The 19,842-nt window shown below is 36.2% G+C and overlaps 1 protein-coding gene across 13 annotated transcripts in view; it reads left to right on the forward strand.

Annotated features, from left to right (window-relative positions):
* The window catches only part of LOC128161257 (filamin-A-like), a 68,867-nt gene that overhangs the window by 16,830 nt on the left and 32,195 nt on the right, over positions 1–19,842 (forward strand). For 7 of the 13 annotated variants that reach the window (XM_052824498.1, XM_052824504.1, XM_052824503.1 and 4 more), the window contains 12 exons: positions 9,181–9,432; positions 11,546–11,643; positions 13,600–13,866; positions 14,201–14,278; positions 15,235–15,397; positions 15,714–15,746; positions 16,293–16,328; positions 17,458–17,664; positions 17,923–18,060; positions 18,252–18,515; positions 18,863–19,056; positions 19,388–19,645. In XM_052824498.1, the coding sequence (XP_052680458.1) occupies positions 9,181–9,432; positions 11,546–11,643; positions 13,600–13,866; positions 14,201–14,278; positions 15,235–15,397; positions 15,714–15,746; positions 16,293–16,328; positions 17,458–17,664; positions 17,923–18,060; positions 18,252–18,515; positions 18,863–19,056; positions 19,388–19,645 (1,988 nt within the window). Of the gene's footprint in view, positions 1–9,180; positions 9,433–11,545; positions 11,644–13,250; positions 13,391–13,599; positions 13,867–14,200; positions 14,279–15,234; positions 15,398–15,713; positions 15,747–16,292; positions 16,329–17,457; positions 17,665–17,922; positions 18,061–18,251; positions 18,516–18,862; positions 19,057–19,387; positions 19,646–19,842 lie in introns of those variants that run through there. The other 6 variants (XM_052824510.1, XM_052824505.1, XM_052824507.1 and 3 more) reach the window with 4 other exon arrangements.

Consider the following 19,842-nt stretch of genomic DNA (forward strand, 5'->3'; position numbering starts at 1 on the left):
GCAAGAAGGATAAGCTTTTATGTACCGGCATAGTCCCAATTTGAATCATAATGCATTTAGTCTATTTTTTTAATGTGTGGAATGTAATACTAGTCAGGTTTTATGGAAACATTGTCATAAAATATAATTCAGAAGTGGTATATATTTCAATAGCTTGTTTGTGTATGGAATCTGCAAATAACAGGTGTTTATTTAGAGTGAAGTGGGAAATGAATGAAGAATTTCTTCCTAAATCTAGAGGAGAGTCATTTAAATTCAAAAGAAGATAAATGGTCAGCACTTTGAAGCCCATTAAAGTCACACCTTTTTGTTAGAGACCAACCAGAAAATTATCTGCGTTAAAGTTTTACATTGAAATTTGATAAAGCCGTCTTTTCTTCAGATATCAAATGGACAGAGGACAGATTTATTAGGGTAGAGTAAAATCGAGAGGTTAAATAATCTATACCCGGTGGTTGTTTACTCAAGAATCGGGTATCTATACCCCGGTTTGCCATTGCGTGGGTAGCTGTACCAAATAAACTGTGTCCAGAGTGTTAGGGCTATGTTTTTTGGGTTGTTTTTTCGGTGTTGAATCAGATATTATTCTGACTCACCAGAAGTAGAGTGGCTACCCACACCCTTGGTGCAGTTGGAGTCACCGAAACCAGAGAAGTTCAGGAAGGAAAACCAAGTTGTTGTTTATACACAGTGTTTGATAATGCATAGCATGCACAAAAAACAGAAATGATTGATGGCTAAATGGGCCGGGGAAGAATTTTGTTTTTTTTTGCTGATTAGCTCCATGAGATCACTCAATGACGTCCAAGGCAGATTTAATCCTATACTGATGAAATTGAATTTCAATAAAAATGATACTTAAACCAACTTTTAATCAGTATTCCTAATATGCAAACACATTAGGTTCTACTTGCAGTTTGTGTGTATTTAGGGGGAGGGGGAGGTTGAATGATTAAGATGAGGGGGAGGTGAGAGTTGATAAATTGTTCCTTCCATACAGTTTAGAGTTATATGAACAGAAAGCTCCTTTTCGGATTAAAAATATATATCAAAATTTAGAAAGAGCTTTTTTTTGCCAGGGACCCTCCCTTGGGTGTAGTTGTATATAGAAGCTGGAAAGAATGATTAATATGAAGTTCTACATCTTGGTGGGTCTGGTGGCAGTATAAGCATCCTTGGTGCATGTCAATGAAACTTAATCTGCTAAAAAAAATCACAGGCATTAAACAAACACTTGAGTGATTTGAGAGTGTTTATTCAATAAACCAAGCACGGAATAGTGGAGGACTGTTTAGTCTGACAACATCTGATGCAGGACACAGGACTTGGTTGAATTATTATGATCAAGTTGAGCATGGAATATCATTATTAGTTCATTGTTAGGGGGTACCTGATACCAAAAAAAGAACAGTGTGTCATTGGTGAAAATAAGGACATGTATTGTGAAGTTTTAATGAAATGAAGGTGTTTCTCATTATTTTAGAGAAAAAACAATGAAGAATGGGTGTCATTTAAGGGAAACATTTTTTTAGGGACCTTGTCATGAACATCTGGGTCTGTCAGAATCAGTCAAGTGTCTAAGGATTGGAGGGCCTGCTCAAACATGTGTTTTGAATGTCTGCAGCCTCTTAAAAACTTATCATGTTGATGATTAGTAAATGCATCATCAGCATGTTTGAATGCCTTGGAGACCCACAAGCATGTGGAAGCACTGGGAGGATAAGGTGAACGGAAAAAGGCCTGGCCAATTTATAGGGAGGGGAACCATAAAGGAGTTCAAAATCTATCTCAACAGTTGCAGATATGATAGTCAGTGGGGAAGGTTTTTGGTGTTTCACTTCCTCAAGCTTCAATTAGTCACACTGTTTCAATGATCAATCGGAAAACAGCGGTGAACCATATCACTGAAGCCTGCAGGGAGGAATTTACCTCAAACAATGGGAATCTTTTGGCTGCTGAGGGCCAACAGATGATCCGTGTTGTGATTACCAGTGACTAATTACCCTGTCTGGTCATCAATCAAGGAAGGCATTGACTGGTGCCCTGTCCTGATGCTGAGCTCTACCCAAGCTCAGACTTGGGTTAACCCCAGAGGGGCAGTGAATGGGGAATTCCTGGTTACTGAGCAACCCTCTACTTAAGACTCACCCTAATTACTCTTCCCATTTATTATTCATTTTGTCTTTCTGGCTGTCCATCTGTTTTTGATGCAGACAGTGGCTTTATACTGGTACTCTTCTTCATTTACCTGCATTCTGCAGAGGCATTTACATTGGGGCACTTAGAGGGCTAATTCTGTGCAGTTGCCTTGGCCAGGAATGCAACAGAGCAGCATTGAAGCAAATTGCAAGACAAATTACATTGCACTTTGAAGATGAGCCATTTCGGAAACCTGTTCTGTGTAATTTGTAAGCAAATACAATGTGGCCTAGTTGTTATTTCCTTATTTCTAAACACCTCTTTGCAGATAAAATTTAGCATGACATTTGATAGGTCTGCAAGACTCAGAAGTGCAGGTATTACACAGTGCTGATGGGAAGATTAAAGACAGAGATTAAAATGCATTTAATGGTGTTATCTCTTACAAGAATTTATCCACATTAAATCTTGAAATCTTAATGTTTAAACAAAAAAATCACTGGAGAATTTATCCACATTAAATCTTATAGAATCCCCGATGTGAAACCAAAAAATCATATTCTATGTTTACTCTGAGCTCTGCGTGTAAAGTTCTGCTGTAAACATGGAGTGATTTTGAAGGATCAAAGACACACGGAGAGTGTGCATAAGTCTGGGTCCTTTATAAATGCACTGGTTATGTCGGTGATGAGGTGCACTGCAGACTGTGTGCAGGGCTCTGTTTACACGAGGCTGTTAGCCCGAGGCCCATTAGTGGTAAGGCAGGTACAAGTGTCTGAATAAATGAGGCAAGGCAAAAATGTGTGTAAGATATGTGTGGATATGTAGGAATTTTGTTGATATTGTCTAGATATTCAATCTCTGATACTCTAGCTTAGAAATGATTGACTACTGACTGTATTAAAGAAATGGATATACTAGATTTCCTTGTAATGATAGCGAGTGTGCAGACCAATATTTTGAATAAATTTCATGGTCTTTTATTAAGCCAATATTTCTACAGAATTCTCATTAGGAAAGGAATTGTTATAATAGTTTCATATCCTGCTTACTGGCACAGTTTAATGATCACTGTAAATGCTGTCAACGTGCCCCATTCAATTATTCAATGGTAGGAAGTAGTTGAAGTACAATAAACACATTATGCAATGTACAACCTTCACTGATATGCATGCAGTCGCATTTATTATGCAACTCTCACATGCATTCAATTTAGATGACAGTTTCAAGTGGACATCAGATGCACTTTAATTTATGTTTTAATGTGATCGTCAATTAAGTGCTTGTATATCCCAAATATTCAACATTGACCAAGTTATGATCTGTAACTTATTATAAGTAGGGTAAATTTGGATATCAGATATACAGGTATCTGTACTTGACCAATTTAATGATGGTTTGATGGAATTTGCATATGAGCTAGTCTGGTCCATTAGCAATAGAAGTACATTCTTCGTCAGACAAACTGAAATAAACTGATGGTAACATCTTGTGACAGCAGGATCAGGTGAGCTGGACTCTTTATACATAGGGCACACAGAAAGGTGAATTAAGGTGTTCACCAGAAATAAGGTCAATCTTCTTGTCCATTCCTCCAAACTCAAACAGATGCCTCCTTCAAGTGTTTAAACAGGGATGAAGTTGTCTCGAGTAGACTTTCGTTTACTGTATTGGCTATGAATTGTGGGTAAATAAGGTCAACTGACATGATAAGGACACTGCCAGGTGATGCCCCCACCCTCACCCCTGCACCCAATTCCTCCCACCCTCAAGTCCTAGAAACTGTAATGACTCTCACTAAATACATGCATTTAATCTGCCTTTTATCTGGGGACCCTTGCGTCTGCGAATGTTTTTTTACTTCGATCATCTTCTGCGATAGACATGCAAACAAATCATATGACATCTTTAAGACATCTGGCGACAGACAAGTTATTTGTTGAGGGTTGGGTCATTCATAGAATATATGATATGCCCACGGAATATTTGATATTGAAGAATAAAAAGATATTAAGAATTTTTTTTTTTTTCATCAATTGCATTTGTCAGCAATATTCAGGTGTATGGGTATTAAAGGGGGTATTAAAGGGGAGGAAGGGACTCAAACTATTAAGTAACAAAAGGTTTCTGCCTTTTTGCCCTTGGTTAAGTACCCTAGTTATCCTGATTTCTCAACAGGCTTTCTCTGTATTTAGCAGCTTTTTAGACTTCTCCACTGTGAAAGAAAAAAACAATAGGATCTCTGTTATGTGAATTCTCATATGTTTTTCGGCAGAATGGTAAATCAGTTTTGAAGAGTTTAGCCTTGTTTCTCATTATTGACTAGCAGGGAAGAAATAGAAAGAAAAATCCTACATGCTTAGCAAATCTAACTCCAGCAAACAATGCATTTCTTGTGCACATGCCAAAACAAGAAAGAAAATACTTGAAAGCTTTCAGAAGTTCATGGACTTGAAATAATTCGGCTGTAAAATTGAATGTTAGATGGAGATTTAGTGTGTGTCCATGCATCTAGGTAGAACATTGTAATAAAAATAGATGTTAAAAAAGGGTGCACCGACATTATTTAGCAGTATTGAAGGGAAACTCCTAAACTTCAATTTGGTTTTATGGTTGGCATCGTTTCCTCTTTGAAACTACAGAAATCCACAGTTAAACTGCAGTTTGGTTTTATTGTCAGCAATGTCTCCCCTTTATTTCACTTGGCAAGTGATAATAAAGGCAGTATAAACTACCTGAAAATTGTAGGTATTAAACAGCAGTGACCCGTATCAACAGATAATTCCTGTCAATGGTTTAGAACAACCACCCATAGATGTGATTGAATAGGACAGCTTAGATCTGGAGATCTTATCAGTAGAATTGTCCAAAACATGCTGATTGGGGTGAGGTTCTATGTAAACTGATGGGCACGGGGCAGAGAATGGCCAAATAAAATCAGAAGGGCAATCGTAGATTGTCTGGCATTTTTATACCTGCAAGGGTTAAAGGTAATTGAATGAATTAGTAGAGCTCACTCAGTTTATAAGGATGGTCATAGATTCTGATTTGTAGCATATCCTTCATATTAAAACGAAACCTTATTCGCAACCATACTAAAAAAAATAAAATTTAATTGCATTTGCAAAAACAATGCTCTCTTTTAGCCTAAGGTTTGCTCATAAATGTTGATCATACAGGTGTACAGGTAAACTACTGTCATTCCCAGAAAGACTGTATAGGTAGAATTATGTAATACAGCCAATGAATGTTATTACTCATAGACTATGATGTTAAAAAGGAGACCATTTCTCATCTGTAACATGCTTATAATTGTAATCTGCTGGTACACAAATCAATGTCACTGCTTCTCATTTTATTATTGGAGTAGAGGTGTGTTCAGTTATTATACAGGTAAAAAATGGCCCTGCAATGTTAGGCAAGAACTTTCACCTCCTGTACATGTACTTGCATAGACCATAAACACAGGGAAATTAGAGGCGATTGGGAAAGGGGGGTGAAAAGCGGGAGGGGACAAATTGGGTTTTATCTGTATTAACTTAAAAAGAATTTGTATGCACCTGAGGAATCTGAGAGGTTAATGATTAAGACAATGTTTACCACGCAAGGTCGGAGTTGTTAGTGTATCAACTCTGATGTTCATTAGTCAGCCATTTAGTACATGGATAAGGCTATGTCTGCAGCCCCGCCTATATGAAACTAATGTAGGAAATGTATTATTATGGTAGCTACACCAGTCTCCCTATGTAAAACCACAGAGAATGTGTGAAAAAAGATTCAGTATTATGGTAGCTATTTAATAGTCACAACATTCCTGTAATATCTCTGAAGTCTCGAATGCTTCACATTGATATAGGCAGGTTTCCTGGTATAGTGCTCTGAATAGTAGCTGAAGAGGAGAAGTCTCGCCCTCAAAGGGCGACCACTTCCTCCAGTGGAGCAATCGAGGAATGTGTTGACACCCGCAACTCTCAGCAGTCTGTTCTCTCTCTCTCTCTCCTTTATCAGCAAGGAAACACTTTTGTTTAAGTGGGCAAAGCAAGTTTGGTGTTACGACATTTATAGGATTATGCAACTGGAGGGTGGAAAGGAGAATTTGTAATTTCCTACTGTTTTAAGTGTTAAATGTTTTGCATAAGAAATATATAAGATTGGGGGGAGAGAGAGAGAGAGAGAGAGAGAGAGAGAGAGAGAGAGAGAGAGAGAGAGAGAGAGCAGGTGATTCTAGTTTTTGAGTCTGACAGGCAAAGTTTTGCATCTTTTACAAATAATTGGTTTATAATTGACACCACAAATACTGTTGCTTTCTGATGAATTATCTGGCTGTTTTCTTACAATTTTAAAGTTGATTCAAACTGTTTAATTCAGCCCACATGCTTAAGTACTCGGGGATCAAAATGCCTTCAGACTCATAACAACAACTTGTCAGAGTGAAGCTGAAAATTTCATGCAAGCAGATTGTAAACCTGTTGATATACTATGCTGATGATTCACAAAACTTTGATGTTATTTTCTTTAAATTTATTGGGTAGGATATGAGATTCTCTCAGACTTATTCAGAGATAAATTTCTTCTTCGGCCCACGTAAGAATTCTGTGTATAGTGCTGATACCAACAGAACACCTAATGCATACCTTTACGCCTACGTCAAATATTGTAATTTCGTGTGTAGTTTATTTTTTAATGGTTGCATATTAAATAGATCAGGTTGTAGATTTTTTATTTGGTGAAGCATCATGCAAGAATTTCATTCAACTGTTTTGATTGTCGTCTAATAGTGAATTACAATGATGCCCCTGTTTAGCATATGCTTATAATAGATTTATAGTACACATGATGAGTCATTGGTATCTGTGACAGGTTTCAATATGATATGCTGAATGAAAAAAAGGTGATGAATATATTACAGATGCAAACAGATACACATGCAGGGACAAATGTACCTACTACAAAAAAATTATTTATAAAGTCAATTCTTGATGATTTTGCAAGTTGCTGAATTGTAATGAACCGAAAATTCATCAAGAAAAAGTGCTGATCGGCCAATTGTCATATTCAGCTTATAAATCCAGGCTAAATGTATGTGTATCTTAAGGTAACTTATTATCTTTCGCATGTCGGACCGGTCAGATTTGGTGTTCAGTTGACTGAGAGGGTGTAACACACCTGTTGACCCTGTAGACTTAGAATGCCAAAACCACCAGCTAAGGCATGAAACTGAGACCATCTCAATATATTGTAAGATATGGTAAAGAAAAGGTGATTGTGTATACACACTGACTGTTGTATTTGCAAAATTATTAAATTAATATTGGTCCTGGTGCAAACAATGTATAGGATGAAGTGTTAATCTCTCTGGATGTCCGTGGGTTTATAAGGATCTGACTGATATCCTACCCCACATCTCCACCCCAAAACTGTATTTGACCCAGTTAAAGTTTTTAGGGAGCATGGAAATGTCGTACCCTTTCAGGCATTTAATTACGCTTTGCCATCACTTTGTTAATAAGATTCCTATACAACCGCGCCACCTCAAACAAACCTGGAAAAGTGACACCAACAGGTAAATCTTGACACCTGAGTAACGACACAGGTATCTAGGTAATATCTGCTGATTTAACAAATACAGGGTTATATACCAAATTATCAGTAATTCGTGTCCGCTGTTTGCTGAGTAATGAGATTTTACCCTGCTTCTAAGGTTAAGTCCATCTGCGATATTTGACTCACTCCAACAGTATGTTGAGTGTTTACAAGTAGTTTCACCTACCGTTGCGAATTATTTTACATGTTTTGAGTGTCCGAATTAAGGAATGAACAATGTGTTTGCCGGTAAATTTAAGCCCAATCGGAAGTGGCCTGTGTTAGAGAACCTGCGATAACATAAATATTCTTGATGGCAGTGTTTACGATGTTTTACGCTTATTTGATTTCTTGCCTTATTTGGGTTTGGGGAAAAGGTGCTGCTTACGACTTAACCACACAATCTGCATTTAAAATATGTCTGTGGAATGCAGACGCAGTAGAGAAGAAAACATGTTTTTAAATAACCTATAATTGAACAAGTGAAAGGGTCGAGTGTTTACTCCATGTAATGAATTAATTGTAAAAAACTTATTTAAAGGTTTATCTTTTCAATCATCAGTGAATCATTTTAAACTTTACCAGGGGTTCTTCCTTTCTAAAGGAAATATATAAATAACAGGTCGAATATTTAAGCAGATGGCCTTATTAAAAGACTTAAATGTCTTGACAAATATTGGGATATGAGCTTTTTAAATGCTTACTAAGTACTCTCAAAGTGTAAAAGATATGAGAAGCTTTGGGTAAGGGTTTAGTAAGAAGCATAGCCGAGAGTAGAAACAACTTCATTATATTTGAGTCTGTTGTGTTGTTGTAATTATCTCAAGATGTTGGATATCAAAAAGCAGTGAAATGCTTCAACAGAGGTACATTAAGTTGGCAGTTGTTTTGTGGGGTTGTTTTGAGATGTGAAGATTTTGTAATTATCTCTATAAGTTATCAACAAGGAGAGTAAGCAGACTGTAGACTGGCCGCTCACTGCAGCTTATTGAAGATCCGTATCAGAATTGTTTATAAATAATGGAGAGATACATTCTCACAAGTCAGCAAACACATGCATGAAGGAGATTTAGAGATTACACAAAAATAAAAAAAATGGAAGGGAGTTGAGAAAGTGGTCAAAAATTGTAAAGCCAGCTAATAAAATTTTTAAGTAAATGTGAAAAAGACATCAGTCAGCTTGATTGCTGACTGCATATACATGTATATGCTGATATACATGTATAAACAGATGAAATCAATAATTCAGTACATATATGTTGGATAAAAACCTATTTTAAACTTGGAAAATGCACCTGGAAACACATTATCCTAATCAATATCATTATCCTTAGAAACTTTATATTTATGTGTTTTGATATTAGATTTTTTACATTATCTGAGTAGATTTGATTACCTTTGATATATATACATGTAAGCCTAGTAATCTAACCTGAATTTCTTTGCTTTATCTTACAGACAGTTCGGACATTGTGGACTGTAAGTTGAAGCTGATCCTGGGTCTGATATGGACCCTCATTTTACACTACTCAATCTCTATGCCCATGTGGGAGGGAGAGGAGCCCACCCCATCCGAGGGCGGCCCCACCCCCAAACAGAGGCTGCTCAACTGGGTCCAGAGCAAGGTTCCCGACCAGCCAATCAAAAACTTCACCACAGACTGGAACGACGGCCGGGCCATCGGAGCCCTCGTCGATGCTGTCGGACCTGGTAATGTTTTCACTGATTTGGTGCTGAAATTTTAAATTCTTTAAGTTGTATGGGACATCTTGTGATGTTAATGTGAATAACAGTATTGATATAAACGGTCTATTCAAAATATAATCAGCATTTTAAAGTTTTTTAAATTGTATACTAGTAATTTCTGACCAAAAATTTACATTTCAAAATTTAAGATGAGAAGATAAAAATTGTAAAAGATTTGGCAGATTTCAAAACTGTGACTGGGAGATCAAAAGCCCTTTACTATATCTTATTGCGCTTCATTGTTAGACATCAAAGCTGTGGAAAAAAACCCATTTATAACAGATTCTGTAGAATTTTCTTTATAAAGAAAGAAAGAACAATATCAAGGTGTCCCATATATACCTCCTAAAACGCATGGATAATTGATTCAAATTGAAAATAAGAAGACTTGATTAAATGGAAGTTGTACTATTTTGAATTACAGTCTCAATGGTTGGGGTTTGCAAAATTTAGACTTCAGAGATAGTAATGCATCATATCACACTGACCTTGGACCACTTCTCTGGCTATTGTGAACCTAATTTGGTTGACAACGATTGCCGGCCTAGTTACAAGTTGAACTTAATTGTCAGCCATTTTTGCTATCAAACCAGTCTGCATTTCAATATATTATTTGATAGCCCTGTCACCGGATGGACTGGTTTTTAGTTTATTTTTTGGATACCTAGGTGGGTGGATGTTTGTATTGGGTGGGTGCATTTTTCTGATAAGAGTCTTTTGGAAATGCACTCTAAGCCTATACTTTCATCAGCTACCCTGGTAACATACAGTGTTTCTGCACAGTTTTTCTGTATAGCCTTGGATCTATATAACATCAGCAGCCTTGGATCTATATAACAATGCTAACTCAGCCACAGAATTAAATAATTTGTCAGCTCAAATATAGCTGTTGTCATTTTATGTCTGCCAAAGCTCAATGCTATATAAATGGCGGTTTACCTAAAAATAATAAAAATGAATCTTGATGCTTCCCTTCAGATCTAGAATGCCTTCATAAAGCATTAATATTTCTTAGTCAGCAATTTTTCTTTAGACAGTTGTTCGCCTTACACACCTTAGGTTTTCAGATTGTTTAAAAAATAACCCTCCTTAAAACCTATTGCATACAAATGAACCTGTAAGATGGATTTTCGGCAGTTTGATGGAATCTATGTATCAAAGCTTTTAATCTCTCAGTGGGCGTATTTTGATAAATAAAACATAAATAACTCAAATTTTTTTCAGATAACAACTAGAGTGCAGGGTTAATCATGTCCTTTGCATTTTTGTGAAGATTTTGTAGATTTTAGAGTTTTTTTATGATTTCAACCCCCCCCCCCCCCCCCCCCCCAATCTTTATTTGCTTCCAATCGAAAATGTAAATTGCATTTTTATGAAGTAGAAGTTCTAGGCTATATTGTATTAATATAGGTATTGCGTGACAGCTGAATCCATGACTAATTCTTGCTTCTATATTAATGAACAATAGTTTTCGTTATATTAATAACATGCCATCCATTTAAACTCCATTTATTTCAAAGAAAGCAGTGAGCTTTTGTTCGATACCTGTAACCGACGGGTAAATTAACCTGCGGTCGTTAATTAAGTCTTTGATTCTGAACCCCCCATGTCATGGTGTCAGTATCACCTTTGTAGAAATGCCCCCTTTTAAGGCGAGATTATGTGACAATTGTGGTCCTGTCAAAAGAGAGCTACGATAGAGATAAGATTTGTATGGGCGCCGTAATTCACTAACTGGTTTTTTAAATAAATGAATAATACAGCTGACAAAAGTAGGTCTCTGTCTGTATAGATTTGTCGGTTACAATGTACTGTAAGAGCAGGCTGGTCTCGCAGTCAAGTACCGTATTTATAAACAATGCATGATGTTTGACTTATATACCCCTTTGATCTTGGTAGTGTATGTAGTGCTCAAGGATGCTAGTCATTACGGAGATCCTTAATGACTGCATGCACCACTCAAAAAACCTCAGACACCAGCCCCTTGCAATTACTACAAAATTCTTGTCACCGTGTAGTGCAATAGGTGTGGTGGAGTTATCTCTCTTTGATTGATTTTTGTTTTCTCTCTCCCCAGGTCTCTGCCCTGACTGGGAGGACTGGAATCCCAAGAACGCCAAGAAAAATGCCAAGGAGGCCATGGACAATGCTGAGAAATGGCTGGATATTCCTCAGGTATAACGTCTGTGGGATACTGGCTGAAAAAATGGTTCTCTGTATCTTGGTTGCTGCTGACATTGCACTGAGATGAGGGTTAGGAAAGCAAATGAGTGGCTAGTGGACGGATAAGAGAAGTTAAAAATAGGGAAAAGGAAGGGAATTTTAGCATTTTGCATCACAACAAGTTTATCTCTAACATGAGTTAAACAAGGTTTTTATCATTGAAACAACATGTAGGAATTTCATGATGTAAAATTAAAGCATTCCACTAAGACGAGGCTATAATTGGTAATTGAAGTAACTTATCCAGGTTGTTTGGGGGCAGTGATTCTGGGTAAATTACCAATTTCAGGTTCATATGGGTAATTATCTGTTAATAATCTTCACATGATATTATATAGCAGCTTTTTGATGAAAGGTTTTATGAAAGAAGGAAATTGTGGAAAATGAAATAAAACTTTGGGTTATTACATGTAGAGTAAAACATCCAAACTAAAGCAAGTTAGACGAAGCGTATGATAATGGATGAAGTCAACTTTATTACTTTTATTCATCGACAAGGAAACACATATGTTAATTTCACAAACAACAAGGAAAGTTGCTGAAAGCAATTGAAAAACCATTAACAGTGATAGATAAAAAGTGACTTCTCTACAAAAAAGATTAAAAAAAAATTTTCTTCACAGAAATGTTTAAACCTTGAGTGAAAAAGAAAACTTCAGACCTAATTGAAGTAACTTTTCATGTTTTGCGATTAGTTTTGAAGCAGATATGATTTGTGTGTATATACACAGACAGGGTTATCTTGAGGCTTGTGTCTGATCAGAGACTAGATATACATGACAGAAATAAATATATATACTGTCTGTCTGCTCCAGTCTTCATTGTTAAGAAGTCTTCTGCACTAGCTGAAATGGATAACACAATTTTCAAATGCCCTCAAGTATCAAATATGCATTTGACAGTTTAGCGATAGCTACAGAAAAAAAAATTAAAAAACTGTATTTTCTTGACAGTTATTAATCTTGCCCTTCTCTTTATCACAATTTTGAGGCCTCTGTATGTTTTTTTTTCCAATTCAGATATCGTGTTTTGGCCAGTCCTTATTTCAAGTTTGTTGGAAAGTTAGATTTAAAGATTTTTTGACAACGAGATACTTATAAAAATTTTAATTTTTTGACAACTTGATACACCACTGTAGATAATGATTGGCTTGCTTGCATGACAAAAGTTTTCATGTTTTTAGTTCTACAAGTACAATCTTTTTTTTTTATTAAAACATATTTTTGGGGTGCATTAGTTCTTGGTCGTGGAGTACATTCTGGTGTGTGAAAAGGGGAATAACTCTTACTCTTAGAAAAGTAACATGTTAATTAAAGAAAAAATATTTCGTTCTTAATTATATCTACCATTGATGACCTAGCTGTGAAATAATTGATAACTGTGTGCCTCGGTCAAATGCATTCCATTAGGGGTCTATATAGACATAGATAAACAATTTTTGGGCTTGTGGGATGTGCTTTAGAAATTATGTGAAATGATGCTATTAGATTACAAGCTTGATGTCTTTAAAAGTCTATGGCTTTGAATACCCCATACAAATATCCTCCCTTACTGGTGGACTCTGATTACACAGGACAACAACAGATGTCTGTGTTACATGTCGTTGTGTATTTTGGTTGGGTGTGAAACATACATGATTTGTTTTTCTTGAAAATTTTGGAAGTAAAATCAAAATATGGCCAGCTCAGATGAAAAGAAAGTAGGTATATGAAATTTATAGTCGTGTCTTTTGATGCATATGTAAGTTGCGGTTCTTTGCATATTAGTAAAATTAAATATGGCCAGCTCAAATGAAATCAAAGTAGGTTGATAGGCTTAGCTGTGCATCTCCTAGTTCTTGCTAATGAATGCATTATTTTTGGGTTATTTTTTTTGATTCCTAATTTGGTATGTTTTTGTTTGTAACAGCTCATTAAGCCCGAGGAAATCACCAATCCCAAGGTGGACGAGCTGTCCATGATGACCTACCTGTCCCAGTTCCCCAAGGCCAAACTGAAGCCCGGGGCTCCCGTCAGACCACGCCTCAACCCAAACCGTGTCCGCGCCTACGGACCGGGTCTGGAGCCCAAGGGCAACCAGGTCGGAGCACCTGCCCGCTTCACCGTGGAAACCTTCAGTGCTGGCAAGGGATCCCTGGAGGTCACTGTACTGAACCCCAAAGGAAAGAAAGAAACTGTAAGTCCATGGGAGGGGGCATTGTGGAAGGGTTTTAGAGAGGATGCGGGTGTGGTATACCACAAAATAAATCACAGGGAACTTAATATGTGTAATATAGTTTTCTTTTGATATGATAAGCATTGAATCAGATATGATGAGCATTACTTGCACAAGAAATGTAGTATCTGTAGCAAGATGTAACTAATTAGTTGTTCACAAGCCCACAACAAGAAAACTTTCTTTTCAAAAGAAGTGACCAGTAATATTCACTAATTTGGATATTTTTGCGAAGTCTTTGAAATAATTTACAACATTTGATATTTCTATCTCTTTCATTGTTTTGTTTTTTCAGTGCGAGTGCGTGTTTAACAACGACAGGAATCTAACGTACTCCTGTGTGTACGTACCCAGTATGGAGGGAGAATACAAAGTAAGGGCACACAACTCTGTCAGGACATCAACAAAATCTAAATTATATGATACTGTCCTTAAGATATTGTCCAATTTTGTTCATCATAGAATTGGCTTATGCAATGAAGTGTCAATCTAAAGATTGCACAGAAGAAAAAAAACTCATGAAAAATCTGATGGGTGAGGTTGAAGTTTGACACATTTTAAGATAATCTTTAAAGGAAAATGACCAATTTACCTTAACCTGAGTTACCTTTTGATGTCAGTGTCAATAGACTCTGACCTGGTATACATACAGAACACCTACACAGTTTTAAGAACAATTTGTTTGTTGCTATAAAATCACCTGTAAATCATAAACACAGCAGATGTGAAGTGGTCCAGTTTATGATGTGTAAATAAAAGCAAAGCACATACATGTTGACATGGCTATAGTGTTAGTAAGCTCTGGTCAGATAGCTGTAGAACATACCTTAGCTAAAAATGAAGAGAAGTAAAAAGGATAAGGTATTATAGTCATTTTTCTTTCAAATGTGAAAATTTGTGTACTGTGGAATTATTAAATTTTGTGGGGCCAATTTTTGTGGATTGCTTAACTTTTATAAGTTCGTGGGGATGTAATTGTGTGTAATCTCTTATACCTAAAAAAGGAAATATGACTTTATTTACCTAATTCATTAATTCATGGAGAATGTTAATTCATGGATGAGAGGTACCCACGAATTCCCCCCTAAAATTGAAGCACCATGAAATCTGTTGAATCCACAGTATACAGGAATAGTGACTAATAGACCCTTTCTTTAATTTGTGTTGGGACCAAAGAAAATTTATTAGGTTACCAGTAATTTTACTTGTCTTTGTAACCAGTTACTTATGTTGAAGTTTTTGAATGCTATCGCTTTTACATTTTTAGATATTATTGTAAGTGTAAAAAAGAAATAGCAGTTAAATTATCATGACTTGTGTTTTTGACAGGTTATCATCAAATTTGGTGAAAGAGAGATCAACAAGTCTCCATTTTCAGTCAAGGTCGAGGGAGCGGCTGGTGACCCCACCAAGGTCACTGCCTCCGGCCCGGGTCTGGAGAAGACCGGCGTCATAGCAACCAAGAGAACTTACTTCGAGGTCTTCACAAAGAGTGAGTTTATCTTCTATTTGGCTTTTTTTCCTTTTTTTTTTTTTTTTTAATAAAATAAAGTTTTAGTTAAAGATTTTAAAGACCATTGTAGTGAAAATATGTAATGTTATGCAATTTTATGATTTATTCATTAAGTTTCACGTTTTTACTTCACCTATGAATTTTCTATTAAAAAAAAAAAGCTGGTCAAAGGGAGTTAACTCAATCATGATTCATGTGCATCTCTCTCTATATATATCTATTCATGGAATGTGATACATATGTACAATGAGTTGGTAGACTAGTGTTGTGAGTGTGTGCTGACTTGTTTTGATAGATGCAGTACCAGCAGAATTATTAAGTGACATAGGTAACATTCTTCTCTGTAGTATTGGTATATAGACTGGGAATATACACACCTTACTATACACTATATTACATGTATACTGCCTTTTACTGCCTTAACTTCTGCTTACATTCCATCAATGGTTAAATGAAGACAATTACACTTGATTACCGTAAATAAAGTTTATAAGGACATTATATGTTATGCATTTGGTGATTGATTTTATGATAAGGGAGTGGTATAAAGGAATTGGGACATTTTATTAAGCTTTATAGTTTGCACTTTTTAGCTGTATTATGTACTGTAGGAGTAATAAGAAAATATGAAACAAAATATGTTTTTTTTTATTTTTAAAAGAGAAGTCTGTCTTTATCTTTCAAAAATTTTCTGAACTTTTATAATCTCATATATATTATTTTCTGAACTTTGAGATTTATTGATTGATATATCACAATCTTGTGTACAATTCTTTCTCTTGATGTACTCTCTGAATTGATATATCGGAATTCTTTGATATAAATATATATATATCCACTCCTCAGCAATTTACCCTACTTCACATTACTATAGATGCAGTTAAAATAGTAGTAGCTTCGGGAAAGAAAGGTAAGTCTACCCACAATGCACCTGTGTAACCAAGGCAACTCCTATCTGGTTCATGGCATCAAGAAAAGAAATACTCTCATGTAGTTTTCAGACATGAGATTATTTTTTTTTTAGGCTTTCACAAGGAATGGGGATTAACCTTCCACTGAAGCTCCTGACCTTTTTGCACTCCTTTTTTTTAGGGATACAATTACCAGTACACAAAATGCCTTTCCAGTGCAACAGTTCCCGTGATTTTGATCACATTTCATCATTTTTCAAACAAAGGCTTACCAAAATAACTCTAAATTCCTCATTCATTCATAATTCTGAATAATTCATCAATGAAAATCTATTTTTTATCGACATTTAACATAGAAATTGGATTGGTAATGTCTTTGTTCTAAAGTTTAAAATTTGCATGAAATACAAAAGTCGATCACTAACCCGAATGTCATTTTTTTCATTTTTTTCTCCAGAAGCTTAACTTTATCATTTTATTTTTATTTCGCCTTGCTAAAATTATTGTTTCAATAAAACTTCCATTTTTGAATGATAACAGCAAAAAAGTTTTATTTTTCAAATTCTTAACAGCTTTAAAAAAAATCTTGAGTTTTGCGGTACTAGTCATATGTGACTAGAATTTGGAAACGGAGACATGCATGTTATCCTCAATTTGGTGTTGTACGTAATACATGTATTTGCACATGTAGAAAGTAAGAATAATATTGAATGGAATAGTCAGAGTAATGTGTATTCATGAAATAGATGCAGTTGTTTAAAATATGCAGAGATATACAAATATATAGAACTAGAAGTATATATTTATACAAGACGATTTAGTTATTAGAAATTGGGAATGTGCTTCATAGAAATTTATCTATTGTACAGCTGTAGCAATGGCCATTTCATTTTATTTGTAGACATTACTAAGTTGTATTAAAACTCAGATCCATTAGTTTCTTAACAACGAATCCAAATTTAGTGAATGTCAATTCATCAGGCTAGAATTTGCTCAGCATTTTCATCTAATAGCATAAAAATTAAACTCATTCATATATTAGAAAACAAACTTGCATGTACAATGTTTACAAAAAAACATTATTTCACCTTGACCTTTGGTTGAACGATTTGCCTTTGACCTTGACAGAAGCAGGCAAAGGCAGCATTGATGTGGTCATCCTTGACCCCCACGGTAGGAAGGACACAATCCGCCCCAGCATCTCCCCTGTCCCCGGTAAGGAGGGCACTTATCTGGTGGAATACATCGCCATGGAGCAGGGCCTCCACTCCATCAACATCATGTTTGCTGGACAGCAGATCCCCAAAAGTCCCTATGGCGTCAACGTATCCCCAGGTAAGAGACACTGCTGACAATCAGTTAAACCAGTAGCAATTGTACATGTTGTCCAATTATTGATAAAGGTTTCAATTGAATTTTATTTGATATTAAATCATCCCATCGTTGATTGAAATCTGTACCTTATCAAACAAAAAAAACAACATTGCTGTATGTGTATTAGTTTTTGCAAATTCAAATCAAAGAAGTCTTACATGAACAGAAATGATTTTTCAGCATGTATTTTGTCACCTAACAATTGTACATTTTTTACAGCATCCAACGCCAAGATGTGCTATGCTACTGGTAGAGGCATTCAGCCTAAAGGAGTAAGGGTCAATGAAAATGCTGACTTCAAGGTTCACACCAAAGGAGCAGGGTCAGCTGAGGTCAAAGTTCACATCATTGGTCCAGGTGAGATATTACAGTTAGAACATCATGTAGTTCTGTTGTAGTGTAGTATAATATTATAATGTGGTAAAAGTAACAATATGTAATGGGATTTTGTAATAATATTATAACTTTTTACAAAATTATCTGAATCTATTTGTTTTAAGGTTTGCTTCTATATTTTAAATACATGTAATATATCTTGTTTTCAATAGGTGGAGTTGAAATTAAGTGCACATGTACCAAGAGTAAGACTGAGGAGGGTGTGTATGAGTGTGTGTATATCCCCCTGAAACAGGGTCAGTACATCATCAATATCACATTCGGTGAGCAGCACATTGCCAAGAGTCCATTCAAGGTTGAAGTGGGCCCCGCTAAAACATCAAAGATCCGTGCCTACGGCCCAGGTCTGGAGGGGGGTGTGGTCAACCAACCTGCCCGCTTCACCGTGGAGACCCAGGGAGAGACTGGAGCTCTCGGTAAGGGACTGATATAATTGTCTATTCTAGAAATCCAAGATAGAATCCGATTATTAGCCATATATCTTGTATTGGTAAGAGATGAAAAAGTTTGGTTTGGAAGAAGCAAAAAACTATCTGTATGTAAATGATTTTAGTTGATTTGAAGTTTCTATACTACATGTATGATTGATAGATTGCAGGATTTTCTATTAAGGGACCCTCCATCTCAAGTTATATGCTTTGTTTGATTGATTCTGTAGTGTTGTATGTTTGTGTTTACAGGATTTTCTATTAAGGGACCCTCCATCTCAAGTTATATGGTTTGTTTGCTTGATTCTGTAGTGTGGTATGTTTGTTGTTTACAGGATTTTCTATTGAGGGACCCTCCCAGGCTAAGATAGACTGTAAGGACAATGGGGACGGCTCGGCCGATGTGACCTACTTCCCAACCGCCCCCGGGGAGTATGCTGTCCACATCCTCTGTAATGAAGATGACATTCCCAAGTCTCCCTACATGGTCCAAATCCAACCAGAAACCAAAGCATTCAATGCATCGAAGGTCAGATTTAAGTGACAACTACATGTATTTGTACTTATGTTCTGTGTTTTTATCATTGTTCAATGAATATTAATTTTGTGGATGACTTTATTTTGTCCATCTATAAGATCAGATGTTGATTGAAGTTAAAAAAAAAACACAACAGAATTAGACCATTTTCATGAAATTACATATCTTCAAAACAGTCATTTTTACAAAATCTCAAAAATTGATGCAACCAAATCATACCATAACCATTATATTGATCATATTGATCATGTCTTGCTCAAGCTTAATTGATAATGAAAAGTGGTGATTTTAAATGCAACTATTGTTTATATTTGGTATATAGGTCACAGCCTTTGGCCCCGGTCTGGAGAAGTCAGGAGTGGTCCAGAACAAATGGACAGAATTCACAGTGGATGCCAAGAAGGCTGGTAAGGCCTCACTGAGTGTGAGCTGTCTTGATGTGGACCTGAAGCCAGTCCCGATAGAGGTCCTGGACAAGAAGGACGGGACCTTCCAGTGTAAATACATGCCCAAGAAGTCCTGTAAACACACCATCACCATCACCTGGGGAGGGGTACAGATACCCAACTCACCCTTCAGGGTAAGTTCTCATCATTACATTGTGTGATGAGGTTTGCATGATTAGGTGGGGTTTCAGTGGTGGGGTTTGATGGGGTCCAACTCCCAAAACTAACTATGCAGGGTAATATCTTATTTTCGTATTGTGTGGGTGGAGTGAATGAGAGGTTGTCCCAAACTCACCATATCGTCACATAGTATTTGATAGATCATCTTCCA

The sequence above is a fragment of the Crassostrea angulata genome, chromosome 8 (genome assembly GCF_025612915.1).
Source record: "Crassostrea angulata isolate pt1a10 chromosome 8, ASM2561291v2, whole genome shotgun sequence".
NCBI lineage: Eukaryota > Metazoa > Mollusca > Bivalvia > Ostreida > Ostreidae > Magallana > Magallana angulata.